The sequence below is a fragment of the Manis pentadactyla genome, chromosome X (genome assembly GCF_030020395.1).
Source record: "Manis pentadactyla isolate mManPen7 chromosome X, mManPen7.hap1, whole genome shotgun sequence".
NCBI lineage: Eukaryota > Metazoa > Chordata > Mammalia > Pholidota > Manidae > Manis > Manis pentadactyla.
The window spans coordinates 39,340,524-39,357,824 of NC_080038.1; the positions used below are offsets into that span (position 1 = coordinate 39,340,524).

The window sequence follows — 17,301 nt, forward strand, 5'->3', positions numbered from 1 at the left end:
ACAGTTTCATCGTATTATAAAGACTTAGTTTTTTTGGTGTGTGTATATGTACACACATAACTGAATAGCTAGATACATCAAACATTATATACTGCTGAGGTTGATTGGGTTATTTCAGTAAATCTAGGCCTCACTTTATTAATGAAGAGATCCCAAAAATGCTCTGATAAATTGGAGATAAAAATATTCTGAGGCTTAGAGAAAAGTCAAGATGGCAAATGATAGGCTTCGTGTTTGCCATTTCTGTTCTGTTGATGGTATCCTGTGCTAGGCAGGAATCCAGAACTTAGAAGGGGAAGGTAACGTAAGTGCAAGAGACTTGATGTCTCTGGTCGAGGAGCTTCATAACCAAAGATAAAATGTAGATCGATTTACCTACAGAGAACTTTTTCATTTCTCTACCACATGATGTGGGTAAATTTGAAAGTTAAGTTTAAGCCAGTATTTTAAATAATTGGGTAATGAACGGTTTCTTCCTACTCTATTTTGCTCAGGGAAAGAGTTTCAAAATGGGAGAAAAGGATTTAAAATGGGATGATCTCTAAATCCTTTCCAACATCTGCTTCTTTAGTTCCAATGCCTTTCTCCACATGGGTTGCTGTATTAAAGTTTACTTATTTGCCTTGAGGTATTATAAACAGTGTGACATGTTCAGAAGATAAAATCTATCCCTGTTATCCACAGCTCTGTCCTTTGTATTAGGATTAATATGTATATTTTTTGTGGAAAAAGCTTATAGTCTCTATGGAGATAACTACTTGCATAATTTTCTTCAGGGAAATTCCTATTTGTGTCAGACTTGACCTCAATAGGCAGGGAGTCATTGTTTGAAATATAATAAGAAAGTGATAGATAAAATTTGATTGCATGGTTTATTCTGACTACCCTCGTATTTTCACCTACAGAATTAGTTTTTAAACTGTTGGTTATTTTTAATCCATTTGGTCATCTTAGTGTTATAGTGGTCAGTGCTGTACATCAAAAGGTGGTTACAGTACCTTTTTTTCTTTTATGGTTTAAAACTGTACTTGCAACATTCGGTGGTCGAATCAATATCAACTTTCTTAGTCGTGCCACACCATTTTTTCTATTTTAAAATAAAGGCACCTGTGTTTTTCATTGTTTTAGTTTCCTGTTTGCCATTTTTCTTTTAATAGTTACAGAACTGTAGAAATGATAGAGGCAGGATTCTGCTAATCTATCAAACTCTGTTTTCTATTCTCATGTTTCAACATCCAGAATGTTGTATGTAGAAGCTTAAATTTTGGTGGCACATTTAATTAGCATGAGATGCTCTTTTATGGTACAGTTTTAATACTTGGTCCGTATCTTCCAATTCCTTAAAATATTAATCATTTACAATAGAGTATATCCATCTCCTGCCTTGGAAAGCAAATTTTATGTATTTGGAATCCTATTTTGATTAAATTCTGAAGTTAAAGAGTGGCAGACACATAATACAGCATGAAAGCTAATTATGTGGATATTATAAGTGAATATTTTATCCTGCATTGGTTTAATGATAATGTTTGAATTTTTTCTTTGCCAGTCTCAGCTAAGTATTTTCTACATCTGTGTAGTTTATAAATTAATATTAATTTTATACCTAAATTAAAAGCTTAAATAAATCATGTTTATCTTAAAATATACAGGGCACTCATGCTTTGTGGAGGGATGTTAAAAACTGGTATTGAGTAGAATATTCATTTATTTAACCTTTAATCTTAATTGTTAGTTGAACTTGAAATTTCACTTTAATAACAATTCACATCCTTTTTTTTAAGTCAATTATTTTAAACTTAATTCATTTCTTTGAAATGTGCCATGAACTCTTTGGTTTTTACTTGGAATCATAGTTGAGAAAACTAAGAAGTGACACCCATGATACTATTTAGTGTAACATCTTAAAAGTTTGTGGCAGTGGGATTTCAAATCAAGCCTTAGTTTTCATTATTGCCAACTAAAATAGGCTGATTTGTAAGGTTGTTTTATTTTGACAGGAACAGTAAAATAAGGAAAATTAATTTTGTTTCAGCCTGTATTATCCTGTAATTTATGGTGAAAAATTGCTAATTCCTTCTTCAGTACTGAGAAAAATTACCGAGTTTTAACTCATCCCACCATAAATATAATTTTTGAATTCTTACATGAAATTCTGATGTTTAGAGTACTCGATAATTTTAATGCATTGATTATTTTTGAATTTGTGATAATTATGTGAGGTAGGTTAGTTAACCTGGAATGATTTGAAAGCTCAATTATGCTGATTTTTTGAGTTGGATAGAGACTTTAAGAAATTGGAAGTATCTTTTTGTTCACACTAGACAAATTAAAATTTGTGAATAATATTCTGCTATATTTTTAGGAATTTATCATTTAACAAACATGTTACCTTCATTAAAGGAAAAGAAGTAATAATTATATAGAATGTCAGAGAATGTTTAATAATTACATAGAGTGTCAGAGAATGTTTAGCAACTATACACTTCATTTTAAAAGTTGGTATGATTTGCTGTAAAATTTAATAGATTGGAGTCTTGCTGAATTTTATTAGTCTAGGAGTTACACAGAAAATTCTTCCCAGATTTAAGAAAAGAGAGGAAAAGGTCTTTTCAGACTTGAGAATTATTACGATGATATCTTGGTTATAAATGCTGAGATGAGATATAGGAAGAGAGAGATTATCTGTTTTTCTGTTTTTTTATCTAGACCTTTTTTGGCCATTTAAATGTAATTTTTTAAAATTAAAATACTAGTTTTAACATTTAATGGAAAGAATCTTATGGTGGAGAGAATATTGGAGTTCCTGTTTGTTCTTCAGGTGAAGAAAATAAATTGAGAATTATGAGCAAACATGGAGTATAATCAATAATTCTTGTGCTGTAGTACTTTTTCTGTTAAGTTACTTCAATGCAAGAAGAGTAGTAATCAAACTAAGTATTTTCTGAAGTTAGTAATTGTTCTTAGTTTTTCCCTGAGGGATCCAAATCTCATGGATTTGTGCAACTGCCCAATAACTTAATTAGGACTTAATTCAGGATTTTTTTTTCTGATTTCTAAATAAATGTACTGCTGATTTATTCTCCCTTCTTCTTTTTTTAAGGAATCTAGGTAAAAATGGCTTATCTAACAGTAGCATTTTATTGGATAAATGTCCGCCTCCAAGACCACCATCTTCACCATACCCTCCCTTGCCAAAGGACAAGTTGAATCCACCTACACCTAGTATTTATGTGAGTCTGAATTGACTGACTAGAAAAATCAAACCAATTTTTTGCACCTACCTGTCTTACATAAGGTCTTGCCTTAAGTCAATGTGGATGCCCTTTAGGAAACCTTAAAATTAATGGCAGCAACTTGAATGTTTTTGGGGAAAAAAATGTATTCAAAAAGATTTTGTAATAGCATTTAAAGCATGCCTTCTCAACTATTAACTGTGATTACATTAGAGTAATGAAAAATACCTTCTTACTGCCCCCAATTTAGAGTAGTATTAGGTAAAAACTACCTAAAATTGTAGCTTAGACTGGGTTTTATTTAAATCTGCATTCTACTAGTTGTATAGACCTTAGTATTCATTGTTTTATACATCTACCAAAAAAAAAGATACTATTTACCTTCCAAAAAAACATTCAAGAACAGAAAGTGTCATTAAAAAGCTTAATAGATTACTTAAAACTGGATACTAGTCTTACTTGCTGGACATTTTACACATCTGATAGAGGAAGTTGATAAGGGTTCAAAGCACCTCTTTGTGTTTCTCCCAAATAGGTCCTCCTACCCCATTTCCATCCTCCCACTTTTACCCCAGATGAAAAAATTTTGAACTATAAATTTTTTTTTTTGATATGATGCTGTTTTCGCCCTGTAGAGACCATATGTTATATATTCTTCTTCCAACCAATATTTATTGATCCTTTAGAGAAGCATTGGGATAAACATTCAATAAAACTTTTAAACTGAGGTCTAAGCTGGAGAAATGCAAAATTAAGATTTGTCTTTTATGGGTCATCTTCAGCCTCCTTTCATTTTGGTAATGTTTCTAAAAACACTTTGATTTTTTTTCTTTCTTTTTGTGATAAAAACTCACATAACAAAATTTACTATCTTAACCATTTTTAAGTGTACAGTTAACTATTGTTAAGTATAGTCTCATTGTTGTGCAGCAGCTCTCCAGAAATTTCTCATCTTGCAAATCTGAAATTATATGCTCACTAAAACACAATTCTCCTTTCCCCTGTCTCCCCAGCACCTGGTAACTCCCACTTTACTTTCTGTTTCTTAATGTATTTGCCTACTTTAGAGACCTCATATAAGTGAAATTACACACAACTTTTCTTTTTGTAACTGGCTTATTTTCACTTAACATAGTGTCCTCAGGATTCACTCACATGACTATGTGACAGGATTTTCTTAACTTTTAAGGCTGAATAATATTTAAAACATTTTTATTTTGTAATTTAAATTGTATTATTTCTCCCCCATAATTTGTTCAAGATATACATATGTGGTTACTGTCTAATTACAGTTCGGATCAAAAGACAATGATAAAATGCCATAAAATATAAGGTAGAAGGAACGTATATAGGACACATTCTTAATATAAATTGTGATATTGAATATTAATTTGTCATAATATTTAAATTAAAGGTCTGTTTTCCAGAGATCTAACCATATGTTTTAATTTTACAGTTGGAAAATAAACGAGATGCTTTCTTTCCTCCGTTACATCAATTTTGTACAAATCCAAACAACCCTGTTACAGTAATACGTGGCCTTGCTGGAGCTCTTAAGTTGGGTAAGCTTATTTAAATAAGAAAAAGGAAAAGTCTGTGTATTTCCTTTGCTGTCTATTAACTTTTAAAGGACTATCAGAAACTTATTTCTATTTATTTTTTGTTTTTCACATTTTCATTTTAATATTTGCCTGGCTGTCAGTGTGTGTGTATATGTATGTGGTGGGGGGTAGGGGGGAAGCATGTGCATGTGTGTGAGAATGAGTGTATCATGTCTTTATTCCATAATGGGAAGAAACACTGATGATACTAGTTACTGACGATTTACTGGTGAGTTTTAATTCAGCTTTTGTTTTGGTCTAATTATATAATTTTAATTATGATTTAGGCTGACTAAAAGAAGAAATTTTTAATATCCAATGTAGGTAAAATTTGATGCTTCTAATGAGTAGCATATATACTATAATCCCCCTCAAGTACTTCCTAGCACCTGTGGAAATTAAATAAGTAAGTGAAACTTTACTTCCAGGCTCTTTGATTCTCCCTTTGTTCATTAACATGACAGTCCAGGGCATCAATGAAAGGTTGTACAAACATTACACAAAGGTCAGGGTGTTCAGAGGTCCTCGTTGGTTTTTTAGGGGAACTGGATAGAGTACCACAAAATATTTTCCTTGAAAAAAGCACTTCAAAAATACTATTTCAAATATAATTTTTATTTATTAATGACATTTATTTATTTGTAAAGACCTGGGACTTTTCTCTACCAAAACTTTGGTGGAAGCCAACAATGAACATATGGTGGAAGTGAGGACACAGTTGTTGCAGCCAGCAGATGAAAATTGGGATCCTACTGGAACGAGGAAAAGCTGGCATTGTGAAAGTAATCGATCTCATACTACCATTGCTAAATATGCACAGTACCAGGCTTCCTCCTTCCAGGAATCACTGAGAGTAAGTATTTACTTCCTGAAGACTATTCTGTTTTGGAGATAACTTATTATATTATTTTATCTTGAAAGGGCACATTCCTTTTGTAAGCATCTTATTATTTTACAGTTATATAAAATATTTGGTAAGTGCCATCCAGTTTGCTCTTTAGTAAAGTCTAAGTAAACTTGTGGACTGATAAAATAAATGCTGTTTAGTGAGCTGTCTCCCTCGCATGTCTGAGATCCTTCTGTTTAGAACAGGGTTTTTAACCTTGGCATTACTGCCATTTTGGGTTAGAGAACTTCCTGTTATGGTAGGCTGTCTTACGTATTGGAGGGTGTTGAGTAGCATTCCTGCCTCTCTCCACAAAACAGTCATAGCACACCCTTTACCCCCTACCCCAGTTTTGATGATCAAAAATGTCTCCAGACATGCCAGATGTCCCCTGGAGGGCAAAATTGCCCCTAATTGGAAACCATTGATAGTAGAGGATAAACTAAGTCTCAGGTTTGCTTTATGCTTCCAGAATCCCTAATCTTGTGCCTCCCCATTTTTTCCCCCCTCTACCAGGTTAATACTATCTGATAGATAACTCCTCCAGGAAGCATTGGTGTTACTTTTACCAATCTCAGTCTAAAAGACAAAACTGAGGGAGGGGCATTAATTATTAAAAATACATGGAAAATTTAAAAAACAACTGAGAAGTAATTAGAGGATTATTATTAAAAGACTCACAGGCCTTTCAGCAGTGGAAAATTACTAAAATCCATTCTTTCTGTAATGAGAACTTTGTGAATTCTCCTACAGAGTGGACATAAAACATCCACAAAAATGAGATTATTAAATGTATTACTCAAATACTTGGCTATACTAAGTTCTCTATACATGTACTACAGCTAAAACTTAATATGTGCCTGGAAGCCTATAACTTGTAATTCATTAAACTTGTCTCTCTATTTAAAATTCTGCCTTGATATTTTCAATCTATGACAATTGTACCTGAGATTCGTATATTTGTATTCTTTTCTCACTATTATTCCCTATATCCTACAGAGAAACTATACCCATCCTACAGAGAAATTTGTGTAATAAAACCTGTCCTATAATTTTTATGAATTGCAGTGAATTCATTGTTCATATAAATCTCTGTAGATTCAAGATACTTCAGTTGTATGGCAGTATTATGGTCAGAATAGAATAGATAATAAGTAGGATTCCAAAATCATCAAAAGAAGATTTGGAGGACTAGTTGGAAAGCAAAAAATACGAAAAAGCAGAATATTTAAAATGGGAAGGGATCCATAACCAAAGAAGAATGGCTTCTTGTGTGCTTTGGAGGCATGAACCATTATATATGAAAAAGTTGACAAATGTTTAGAACTACACATTTGAAGGGAGGGAGGCCAAAATATCACATGGTATTGCTAACTCAGAAATCATAGGACAGTGTTAAAAGATACCATGCTCGTGATAAAAAAAAATTGTAAATAATAGTAATATTTGCATTGAAAAGCACCTATATATTTAGCCCTTAATTCCTTACTAATGTTGTAAATATTTTATCATTAATCTATAATTAATTGTGAAGAAAAAGATTTAACCCATGAAGAACTTCCTTTTGTCCATAATCAAGAATAGACAGCATCTTACCCTCCACCCTTATACATATGTAGCTACATACACATGCACATGACCTTGGCTAGCTTTTTTTTTTTTTTTCCAGATTGATGAAGTTTTTCTTTTTTTTTTTTTTTATAATAATTTTTTATTGAAGGGTAGTTGACACTCAGTATTACATTAGTTTCAGGTGTACAACACAGTGATTCATCATTTATATACATGATAATTCTAGGTACCAGCTATCACCATACCAAGTTGTTACAATATTTTGACTATATTCCTTATGCTATACATGACATCCCAGTTACTTATTTATTTTACAATTGGAAGCGTGTACTTTTTTTTTTTTTTTTTGTGAGGGCATCTCTCATATTTATTGATCAAATGGTTGTTAACAACAATGAGATTCTGTATAGGGGGGTCAATACTCAATGCACAATCATTAATCCACCCCAAGCCTAATTTTCATCAGTCTCCAATCTTCTGAAGCATAAAGAACAAGTTCTTACATGGAGAACAAATTCTTACAAAGTGAATAAGTTACATGGTGAACAGTACACGGGCAGTCATCACAGAAACTTTCAGTTTTGCTCATGCATTATGAACTATAAATAGTCAGTTCAAATATGAATACTCATTTGATTTTTATACTTGATTTATATGTGGATTCCACATTTCTCTCTTTATTATTATTATTTTTAATAAAATGCTGAAATGGTAGGTAGATAGAAGATAAAGGTAAAAAACATAGTTTAGTGTTGTAAGAGAGCAAATGTAGATGATCAGGTGTGTGCCTGTAGACTATGTGTTAATCCAACCTAGACAAGGGCAATAAAACATCCACGTATGCAGATGATTTCTCTCAGAACAGGGGGGGTGAGGTTTTAAGCCTCACCTCTGTTGATCCCCAATTTCTCACCTGATGGCCCCCCTGCGACTGTGCCTGTCTTAGGTTGTTCCTCTCTTGAGGAATCTTACCCGTCTCTGGCTAACCAGTCATCTTCCGGGGCCATACAGGGAAATGTCAAGTTGGTAAGTGAGAGAGAAGCCTCATTGTTTGAAAAGGTTAGCTTTTTATTTCTTTGCATATTTATGCCCTGTGGCTTCTATGCCCAGCATTTGTCTTGAGGTATCTTTACACTTGGAAGAATTATGATACTCGGTAAATTCAATATGAGGCACGAATTCTATTTAGGGGTTGTAATTAGGAAGGAAGAAGAAAAGCTATACAAGTAGCAGGCGGAAGAAAACATGGGAAGATTGATTATTTCTTTGACATATCTTCTTGTAGAGTAACTTCAGCATGTATAGGTTTTAAACTACTAATTAAATTACGCACACACATTAACATAATAGGAGTACAGTTACATAACCAAAGCATACCTGTAATTACCAGCCATCTCCAGTGAAATCAAGAAAACCAGTTAGGCACCTTAGGCATTTGTGAAAAGTTATCTATGATATGGTGGATATTGTCCAACTGAACTTGAACAGTCTGGGAGAAATCAGACAAATTAAAACAACCCATTCCTGGGGACTGTTCACATCCCATATGTTCTTTTAACAGTAAATAGTCTGTAGTTGTAAGATTTTGGAGCGCTACAATTTGCACTTCTCCTAATTCTTGGTTGAGTTCCAACAGTATAGATCCAGTCAAATTTGTTGTTTTACTGTTTGCACAGGCCAGTTTAGATATCTCCTTCTTAATTCCCATGGCAAGTCCAGGAACTTGTGGGATGAGTGCATCTACAGCTGTAGCAGTGCGTGGATCTTTGTTGGGGTTTTTTTGATGATCATCATCTGGCATGAGTCTTCCAGACAGTGCTGATGTTGGAAGTTCTTTTTCATATCGTATCTTAGTTGATTTTCGGGGTAGCCAAATTAGGCTTTGATCCTCTGTATAAATACAAACATACCCTTTGCCTACACTTTTATATGCCCTTTATACCATTGTGTAGAACTCATTGGAGGTCACCACACAGGAACTGCTTTTTTTTGTTGTTGTTGTTATCGTTAATCTACACTTACATGATGAATATTATGTTTACTAGACTCTCCCCTATACCAGGTCCCCCCTATAAACCCCTTTATGGTCACTGTACATCAGCATAGCAAAATGTTGTAGAATCACTACTTGTCTACTCTGTGTTGTACAGCCCTCCCCTTTCTCCCACCCCCCCATGCATGCTAATCTTAATACCCCCCTTCTTCTCCCCCCCCCTTATCCCTCCCTACCCAACCATCCTCCCCAGTCCCTTTCCCTTTGGTACCTGTTAGTCCATTCTTGAGTTCTGTGGTTCTGCTGCTGTTTTGTTCCTTCAGTTTTTCCTTTGTTCTTATACTCCACAGATGAGTGAAATCATTTGGTATTTCTCTTTCTCTGCTTGGCTTGTTTCACTGAGCATAAAACCCTCCAGCTCCATCCATGTTGCTGCAAATGGTAGGATTTGCCCTTTTCTTATGGCTGAGTAGTATTCTATTGTGTATGTGTACCACATCTTCTTTATCCATTCATCTATCGATGGACATTTAGGTTGCTTCCAATTCTTGGCTATTGTAAATAGTGCTGTGATAAAGATAGGGGTGCATTGGTCTTTCTCAAACTTGATTGCTGCATTCTTAGGGTAAACTCCTAGGAGTGCAATTCCTGGGTCAAATGGTAAGTCTGTTTTGAGCATTTTGATGTACCTCCATACTGCTTTCCACAATGGTTGAACTAATTTACATTCCCACCAGCAGTGTAGGAGGGTTCCCCTTTCTCCACAGCCTCGCCAACATTTGTTGTTGTTTGTCTTTTGGATGGCAGCCATCCTTACTGGTGTGAGGTGATACCTCATTGTAGTTTTAATTTGCATTTCTCTGATAATTAGCGATGTGGAGCATCTTTTCATGTGTCTGTTGGCCATCTGTATTTCTTTTTTGGAGAACTGTCTGTTCAGTTCCTCTGCCCATTTTTTAATTGGGTTTTTTGTTTTTTGCCTGTTGAGGCATATGAGCTCTTTATATATTGTGGACGTCAAGCCTTTATCGGATGTGTCATTTTCAAATATATTCTCCCATACTGTAGGGTTCCTTTTTGTTCTATTGATGGTGTCCTTTGCTGTACAGAAGCTTTTCAGCTTGATATAGCCCCACTTGCTCATTTTTGCTTTTGTTTTCCTTGCCCGGGGAGATATGTTCATGAAGAAGTCGCTAATGTTTATGTCCAAGAGGTTTTTGCCTATGTTTTTTTCCAAGAGTTCAATGGTTTCATGACTTACATTCAGGTGTTTGATCCATTTTGAGTTTACTTTTGTATATGGGGTTAGACAATGGTCCAGTTTCATTCTCCTACATGTAGCTGTCCAGTTTTGCCAGCACCATCTGTTGAAGAGACTGTCATTTCGCCATTGTATGTCCATGGCTCCTTTATCAAATATTAATTGACCATATATGTCTGGGTTAATGTCTGGATTGTCTAGTCTGTTCCATTGGTCTGTGGCTCTGTTCTTGTGCCAGTACCAAATTGTCTTGATTACTATGTCTTTATAGTAGAGCTTGAAGTTGGGGAGTGAGATCCCCCCTACTTTATTCTTCTTTCTCAGGATTGCTTTGGCTATTCGGGGTCTTTGGTGTTTCCATATGAATTTTTGAATTATTTGTTCCAGTTCATTGAAGAATGTTGCTGGTAGTTTCATAGGGATTGCATCCAATCTGTATATTGCTTTGGGCAGGATGGCCATTTTGACGATATTAATTCTTCCTAGCCATGACCATGGGATGAGTTTCCATCTGTTAGTGTCCCCTTTAATTTCTCTTAAGAGCGACTTGTAGTTTTCAGAGTATAAGTCTTTCACTACTTTGGTTAGGTTTGTTCCTAGGTATTTTATTTTTTTTGATGCAATTGTGAATGGAGTTGTTTTCCTGATTTCTCTTTCTGTTGGTTCATTGTTAGTGTATAGGAAAGCCACAGATTTCTGTGTGTTGATTTTGTATCCTGCAACTTTGCTGTATTCCGATATCAGTTATAGTATTTTTGGGGTGGAGTCTTTAGGGTTTTTTATGTACAGTATTATATCATCTGCAAATAGTGACAGTTTAACTTCTTCTTTACCAATCTGGATTCCTTGTATTTCTTTGTTTTGTCTGATTGCCGTGGCTAGGACCTCCAGTGCTGTGTTAAATAACAGTGGGGACAGTGGGTATCCCTGTCTAGTTCCCGATCTCAGAGGAAAAGCTTTCAGCTTCTCGCTGCTCAACATAATGTTGGCTGTGGGTTTATCATATATGGCCTTTATTATGTTGAGGTATTTGCCCTCTATTCCCAATTTGCTGAGAGTTTTTATCATGTATGGATGTTGAACTTTGTCAAATGCTTTTTCAGCATCTATGGAGATGATCATGTGGTTTTTGTCTTTCTTTTTGTTGATGTGGTGGATGATGTTGATGGACTTTCGAATGTTGTACCATCCTTGCATCCCTGGGATGAATCCCACTTGGTCATGCTGTGCGATCCTTTTGATGTATTTTTTAATTCGGTTTGCTAATATTTTTTTGAGTATTTTTGCATCTACGTTCATCAGGGATATTGGTCTGTAGTTTTCTTTTTTGGTGGGGTCTTTGCCTGGTTTTGGTATTAGGGTGATGTTAGCTTCATAGAATGAGTTTGGGAGTATCCCCTCCTCCTCTATTTTTTGGAAAACTTTAAGGAGAATATGTATCATGTCTTCCCTGTATGTCTGATAAAATTCCGAGGTAAATCCATCTGGCCCGGGGGTTTTGTTCTTTGGTAGTTTTTTGATTACCGCTTCAATTTCGTTGCTGGTAATTGGTCTGTTTAGATTTTCTGTTTCTTTCTGGGTCAGTCTTGGAAGGTTGTATTTTTCTAGGAAGTTGTCCATTTCTCCTAGGTTTCCCTGCTTGTTAGCATATAGGTTTTCATAGTATTCTCTAATAATTCTTTGTATTTCTGTGTGGTCCGTCGTAATTTTTCCTTTCTCGTTTCTGATACTGTTGATCTGTGTTGACTCTCTTTTCTTCTTAATAAGTCTGGTTAGAGGCTTATCTATTTTGTTTATTTTCTCGAAGAACCAGCTCTTGGTTTCATTGATTTTTGCTATTGTTTGGTTCTTCTCAATTTTATTTATTTCTTCTCTGATCTTTATTATGTCCCTCCTTGTGCTGACCTTAGGCCTCATCTGTTCTTCTTTTTCCAATTTCGATAATTGTGACATTAGACCATTCATTTGGGATTGTTCTTCCTTTTCTAAATATGCTTGGATTGCTATATACTTTCCTTTTAAGACTGCTTTTGCTGTGTCCCACAGAAGTTGGGGCTTAGTGTTGTTGTTGTCTTTTGTTTCCATATATTGCTGGATCTCCGTTTTGATTTGGTCATTGATCCATTGATTATTTAGGAGCGTGTTGTTAAGCCTCCATGTGTTTGTGAGCCTTTTTGCTTTCTTTGTACAGTTTATTTCTAGTTTTATGCCTCTGTGGTCTCAAAAGTTGGTTGGTAGGATTTGAATCTTTTGGAATTTACTGAGGCTCTTTCTGTGGCCTAGTATGTGGTTTATTCTTGAGAATATTCCATGTGCACTTGAGAAGAATGTGTATCCTGTTGCTTTTGAATGTAGAGTTCTGTAGATGTCTATTAGGTCCATGTGTTCTAGTGTGTTGTTCAGTGCCTCTGTGTCCTTGCTTATTTTCTGTCTGGTGGATCTGTCCTTTGGAGTGAGTGGTGTATTGAAGTCTCCTAGAATGAATGCGTTGCATTCTATTTCCCCCTTTAGTTCTGTGAGTATTTGTTTCAGGTATGTTGGTGCTCCTGTATTGGGTGCATATATATTTATAATGGTTATATCCTCTTGTTGGACTGAGCCCTTTATCCTTATGTAGTGTCCTTCTTTGTCTTTTGTTACTTTCTTTATTTTGAAGTCTGTTTTGTCTGATACCAGAATTGCAACACCTGCTTTCTTCTCTCTGTTGTTTGCATGGAATATCTTTTTCCATCCCTTGACTTTAAGTCTGTGCATGTCTTTGGGTTTGAAGTGAGTCTCTTGTAAGCAGCATATGGATGGGTCTTGCTTTTTCATCCATTCTATTACTCTGTGTCTTTTGATTGGTGCCTTCAGTCCATTTACATTTAGGGTGATTATTGAAAGGTATGAACTTATTGCCATTGCAGGCTTTAAGTTTGTGGTTTCCAAAGGTTCGGGGTTAGCTTCTTTACTATCTTACTGTCTAACTTAACTCGCTTGTTGAGCTATTATAAACACGGTCTGATGATTCTTTATTTCTCTCCCTTCTTATTCCTCCTCCTCCCTTCTTCATATGTTGGGTGTTTTTTTCTGTGTTCTTTTTAGGAGTGCTACCTTGTAGAGGTGTCCCTGTAGGATGCCCTGTAGAGGTGGTTTGTGGGAGGCAAATTCCCTCAAGTTTTGCTTGTCTGGGAATTGTTTAATCCTTCCTTCATATTTAAATGATATTCGTGCTGGATACAGTAGTCTTGGTTCGAGGCCCTTCTGTTTCATTGCATTAAGTGTATCATGCCATTCTCTTCTGGCCTGTACGGTTTCTGTTGAGAAGTCTGATGATAGCCTGATGGGTTTTCCTTTGTAGGTAACCTTTTTTTTCTCTCTGGCTGCCTTTAATACTTTGTCCTTGTCTTTGATCTTTGCCATTTTAATTATTATGTGTCTTGGTGTTGCCCTCCTTGGATCCCTTGTCATGGGAGTTCTGTGTACCTGTGTGGTCTGAGACGCCATTTCTTCCTCTAGTTTGGGGAAGTTTTCGGCAATTATTTCTTCAAAGACACTTTCTATCCCTTTTTCTCTCTCTTTTCTTCTGGTACCCCTATAATGCGTATATTGTTCCGTTGAGATTGGTCACTCAGCTCTCTTAAAATTCTTTCATTCCTGGAGATCCTTTTATCTCTCTCTGCATCAGCTTCTCTGTATTCCTGTTCTCTGTTTTCGATTCCATTACTGGTCTCTTGCATCTCGTCCATTCTGTTTTGAAGTCCTTCCAGAGCTTGTTTTATTTCTGTATTCTCCTTCCTTAGTTCTTGCATATTTCTCTGCAAGTCCATCAGCATGGTTATGACTTTTGTTTTGAATTCTTTTTCAGGAAGACTGGTTAAATCTATCTCCCCAGGTTCCTTCTCAGGGGAAGATGTAGCAGATGCCGAAGCTCTCTGGGTTAGTCTTGTCTGGATCATATTTTTTTGCCTTTTCATGTTGACAGGTGCTATTGACTGTCAGCTGGGAGGGCCAAACTTTTCACTTGCTACTGGCCTTTCTTTACTGGGGCAACTGCGACCCCTAGTGGCTTGTGTTGGGTAATTGCGTGTAGAGTGGGTCTTTGTGTCTTGCCTGGCCGGAAGGGAGAAATTTCCCTTTCTGTGGGCGGAATTTGTCTCAGGCTGCTTCTCTGCTTTCGCAGCGCCCGGTGGGGTGATGGATGGGGGGGCTGCTTGACTGTTTGCCTCCGTGAGGGGTCTCAGAGCTGTTGCCCAGGGGGTTAGTGCACCCGGTTTTCCCTGTAATTTCCAGCTGCTGTACTGTGACCTGGGTTGTTTCCGTCAAGCTGTTAAGTCCCTGTCCCTTTAAGACTTTCAAAAAGCCCCCGCTTTTCTTTGTCACAGGGGCATCAGCTTCGGAACCCACTCAGAGGTCTTGCTGCCCTATTTCCCTAGTTTCCAGCCCTCCACGCATGCACTGTGTCTGTGCTCTGGTGCAGGTGGCTGGGGCTGGGTGTTTAGCAGTCCTGGGCTCCCTCTCCCTCCTGCCGGGAGCTGGGGTGAGGCGTGCTCGGGTCCCGCCAGGCCGGGGCTTGTATCTTACCCGTTTCACCAGGCGCTGGGCTCTCGCACGTGTGGATGTAGTCTGGCTGTTGTCCTGTGTCTTCTGGTCTCTCTTTTAGGTTTAGTTGTATTTGTTGTATTTTCAAAAATATATATGTTTTTGGGAGGAGATTCCCACTGTCCTACTCACGCCGCCATGTTGGCTCCGCCTCCTGACCTTGGCTAGTTTTAGAAAATTTATTATCAAGGTTTATATCTTAGGCCTCTCAACTTCCCTTAAATTTTCTCTCCTCTTGAAAATTAGGCAAGAATGAGAATCTGTAGTTTTTCCCTTATACAAGAATGTCAATAAGGAAGAACTCTTAAGGTAACTTTGTGGCTGATGGAGGAGGTTGGATGCCATGCCAGTCAGTAAGCATTGACTTCTTTTGGGTTTTTGTTTAATGTGGTCTTTGAAGAAATTTTCATGTAAAAGAGACCTATAGAAACCGAGCTTCAAAATACAGATAATACTGTTAATCTGTGAGCTTCTCAATTGTATGATGGAAAGGATTAGTGGTTGTAGAATACTAAGCTGTAATGATTTGTTCATTGGTAGGAGGAAAATGAGAAAAGAAGTCACCATAAAGACCACTCAGATAGTGAATCAACATCTTCAGATAAGTAAGTAATTTTTAGTATCTACTTAGTTTTTCTGTTTAAAAGGCATGTTTCTAATATTGTCTTTCTCTTTTTAAGTTCTGGGAGGAAGAGGAAAGGACCCTTTAAAACCATAAAGTTTGGGACCAACATTGACCTGTCTGATGACAAAAAGTAAGTAGTAGTAGTTCTGTGAGCTGATATACAGGGGTATTTTTTGGAAGACTGAGAATATCTACAATTTCCCTCTTCTATTTCATTACTTGTCAATTTTCTAATTTTATATACCAGTTTTAGGTAAATTATTTTTGCTAGGTTTTGCAATTATTTTCTTTGTATAAATTTTGCATAAATTTGTATAAAGCTTGCATAAATTTTCATCAAGATCCTGACTGTATGGTAATTTACACAGTCATAAAATTACATTGTATGTTAATAATACATAATAATTCTGTAAAAATTATACAACAGTTATAAGAAGTCAGTTTTTTTCTTTAATTTATTTGATCAATAATTTTTGTGCTTTTCTTCAGGAAGTTTTCTTTGGAAAGATTTTAAACATCTAATCATTCTGGTGTTTCCAAATATTTATAGATATAATTTTATTTCTAAATGGAACTCAAAGGTTTCTGAACAGAATGGTTATCTGCCACAAATATTTGTAACAGGATTTCATTCTTGATCTGTTATTTTATTGCAGGTGGAAGTTGCAGCTACACGAGCTGACTAAACTTCCTGCTTTTGTGCGTGTTATATCAGCAGGAAATCTTCTAAGCCACGTTGGTCATACCATACTAGGCATGAACACAGTTCAACTATACATGAAAGTTCCAGGAAGCAGAACACCAGGTAATTTAATGAACTAACATGTCTCTTGCAGTTGAAAAACAAAATTAATCAAAATGTGAAACCTGCAGAAGAAAACCAGATTCTTCTCATTTATAGTGAATGAAACTTAAAGGAGTATTCATGTTACAAGGTTTGAGTTTTTAATGGGCTCAGATTATTAATATTTTCCCCTGTGTAGTATCATTATCTTCTTTTAATATAATAGCCCTGATATAATAACAGTTTAATCTAGAAAAGGGTCATTGGAGCACTCCTAGGTAAAGAAGTCCCTGTGGTTTAAAGACTGTTTTGTTGTTGATCCCATTTGCTGCAGAGTGATGGAATAGTTTCTTTGAAACTTTTTACCACAGTAAAATATATTTTATATTATTAACTGGTACACATGTATGCATAAAATGATTTCATAGCACAATCATTTTCTGATCTGTTCAGTTTGTTTGATTTATTGTTTGAAGGAACTGTGTGGGTTGGAATCCTCTCCTGGAATTCTGGGTTGCAATGCACAGTTTACAAAGCACTCGATGATGTGGAGACATTACTGAACTCATCTTGAAATACATGGATTTTAAAAAGTGAATTACATTGATTTTAGATTTAAAATTCTGTCCAAACAGTAATGTACCATCTTCTCTGTGCTCCCTTGGATTGTCACATATGAACAGTATATTTTCTGATCAGGGTGATGTTCAAAATATTTAACAATTAGGACAGATAATGATGATAATGAGTTTAGCTGTACCA

At 35.9% G+C, this 17,301-nt stretch overlaps 1 protein-coding gene across 13 annotated transcripts in view; it reads left to right on the top strand.

Moving 5' to 3' along the window:
* KDM6A (lysine demethylase 6A) overlaps window positions 1-17,301 on the top strand; it is a 267,811-nt gene that overhangs the window by 221,266 nt on the left and 29,244 nt on the right. For all 13 annotated transcript variants that reach the window (XM_057495767.1, XM_057495768.1, XM_057495770.1 and 10 more), the window contains 6 exons: window positions 3,104-3,233; window positions 4,693-4,798; window positions 5,485-5,690; window positions 15,671-15,735; window positions 15,811-15,885; window positions 16,412-16,560. In XM_057495767.1, the coding sequence (XP_057351750.1) occupies window positions 3,104-3,233; window positions 4,693-4,798; window positions 5,485-5,690; window positions 15,671-15,735; window positions 15,811-15,885; window positions 16,412-16,560 (731 nt within the window). The remainder of the gene's footprint in view (window positions 1-3,103; window positions 3,234-4,692; window positions 4,799-5,484; window positions 5,691-15,670; window positions 15,736-15,810; window positions 15,886-16,411; window positions 16,561-17,301) is intronic.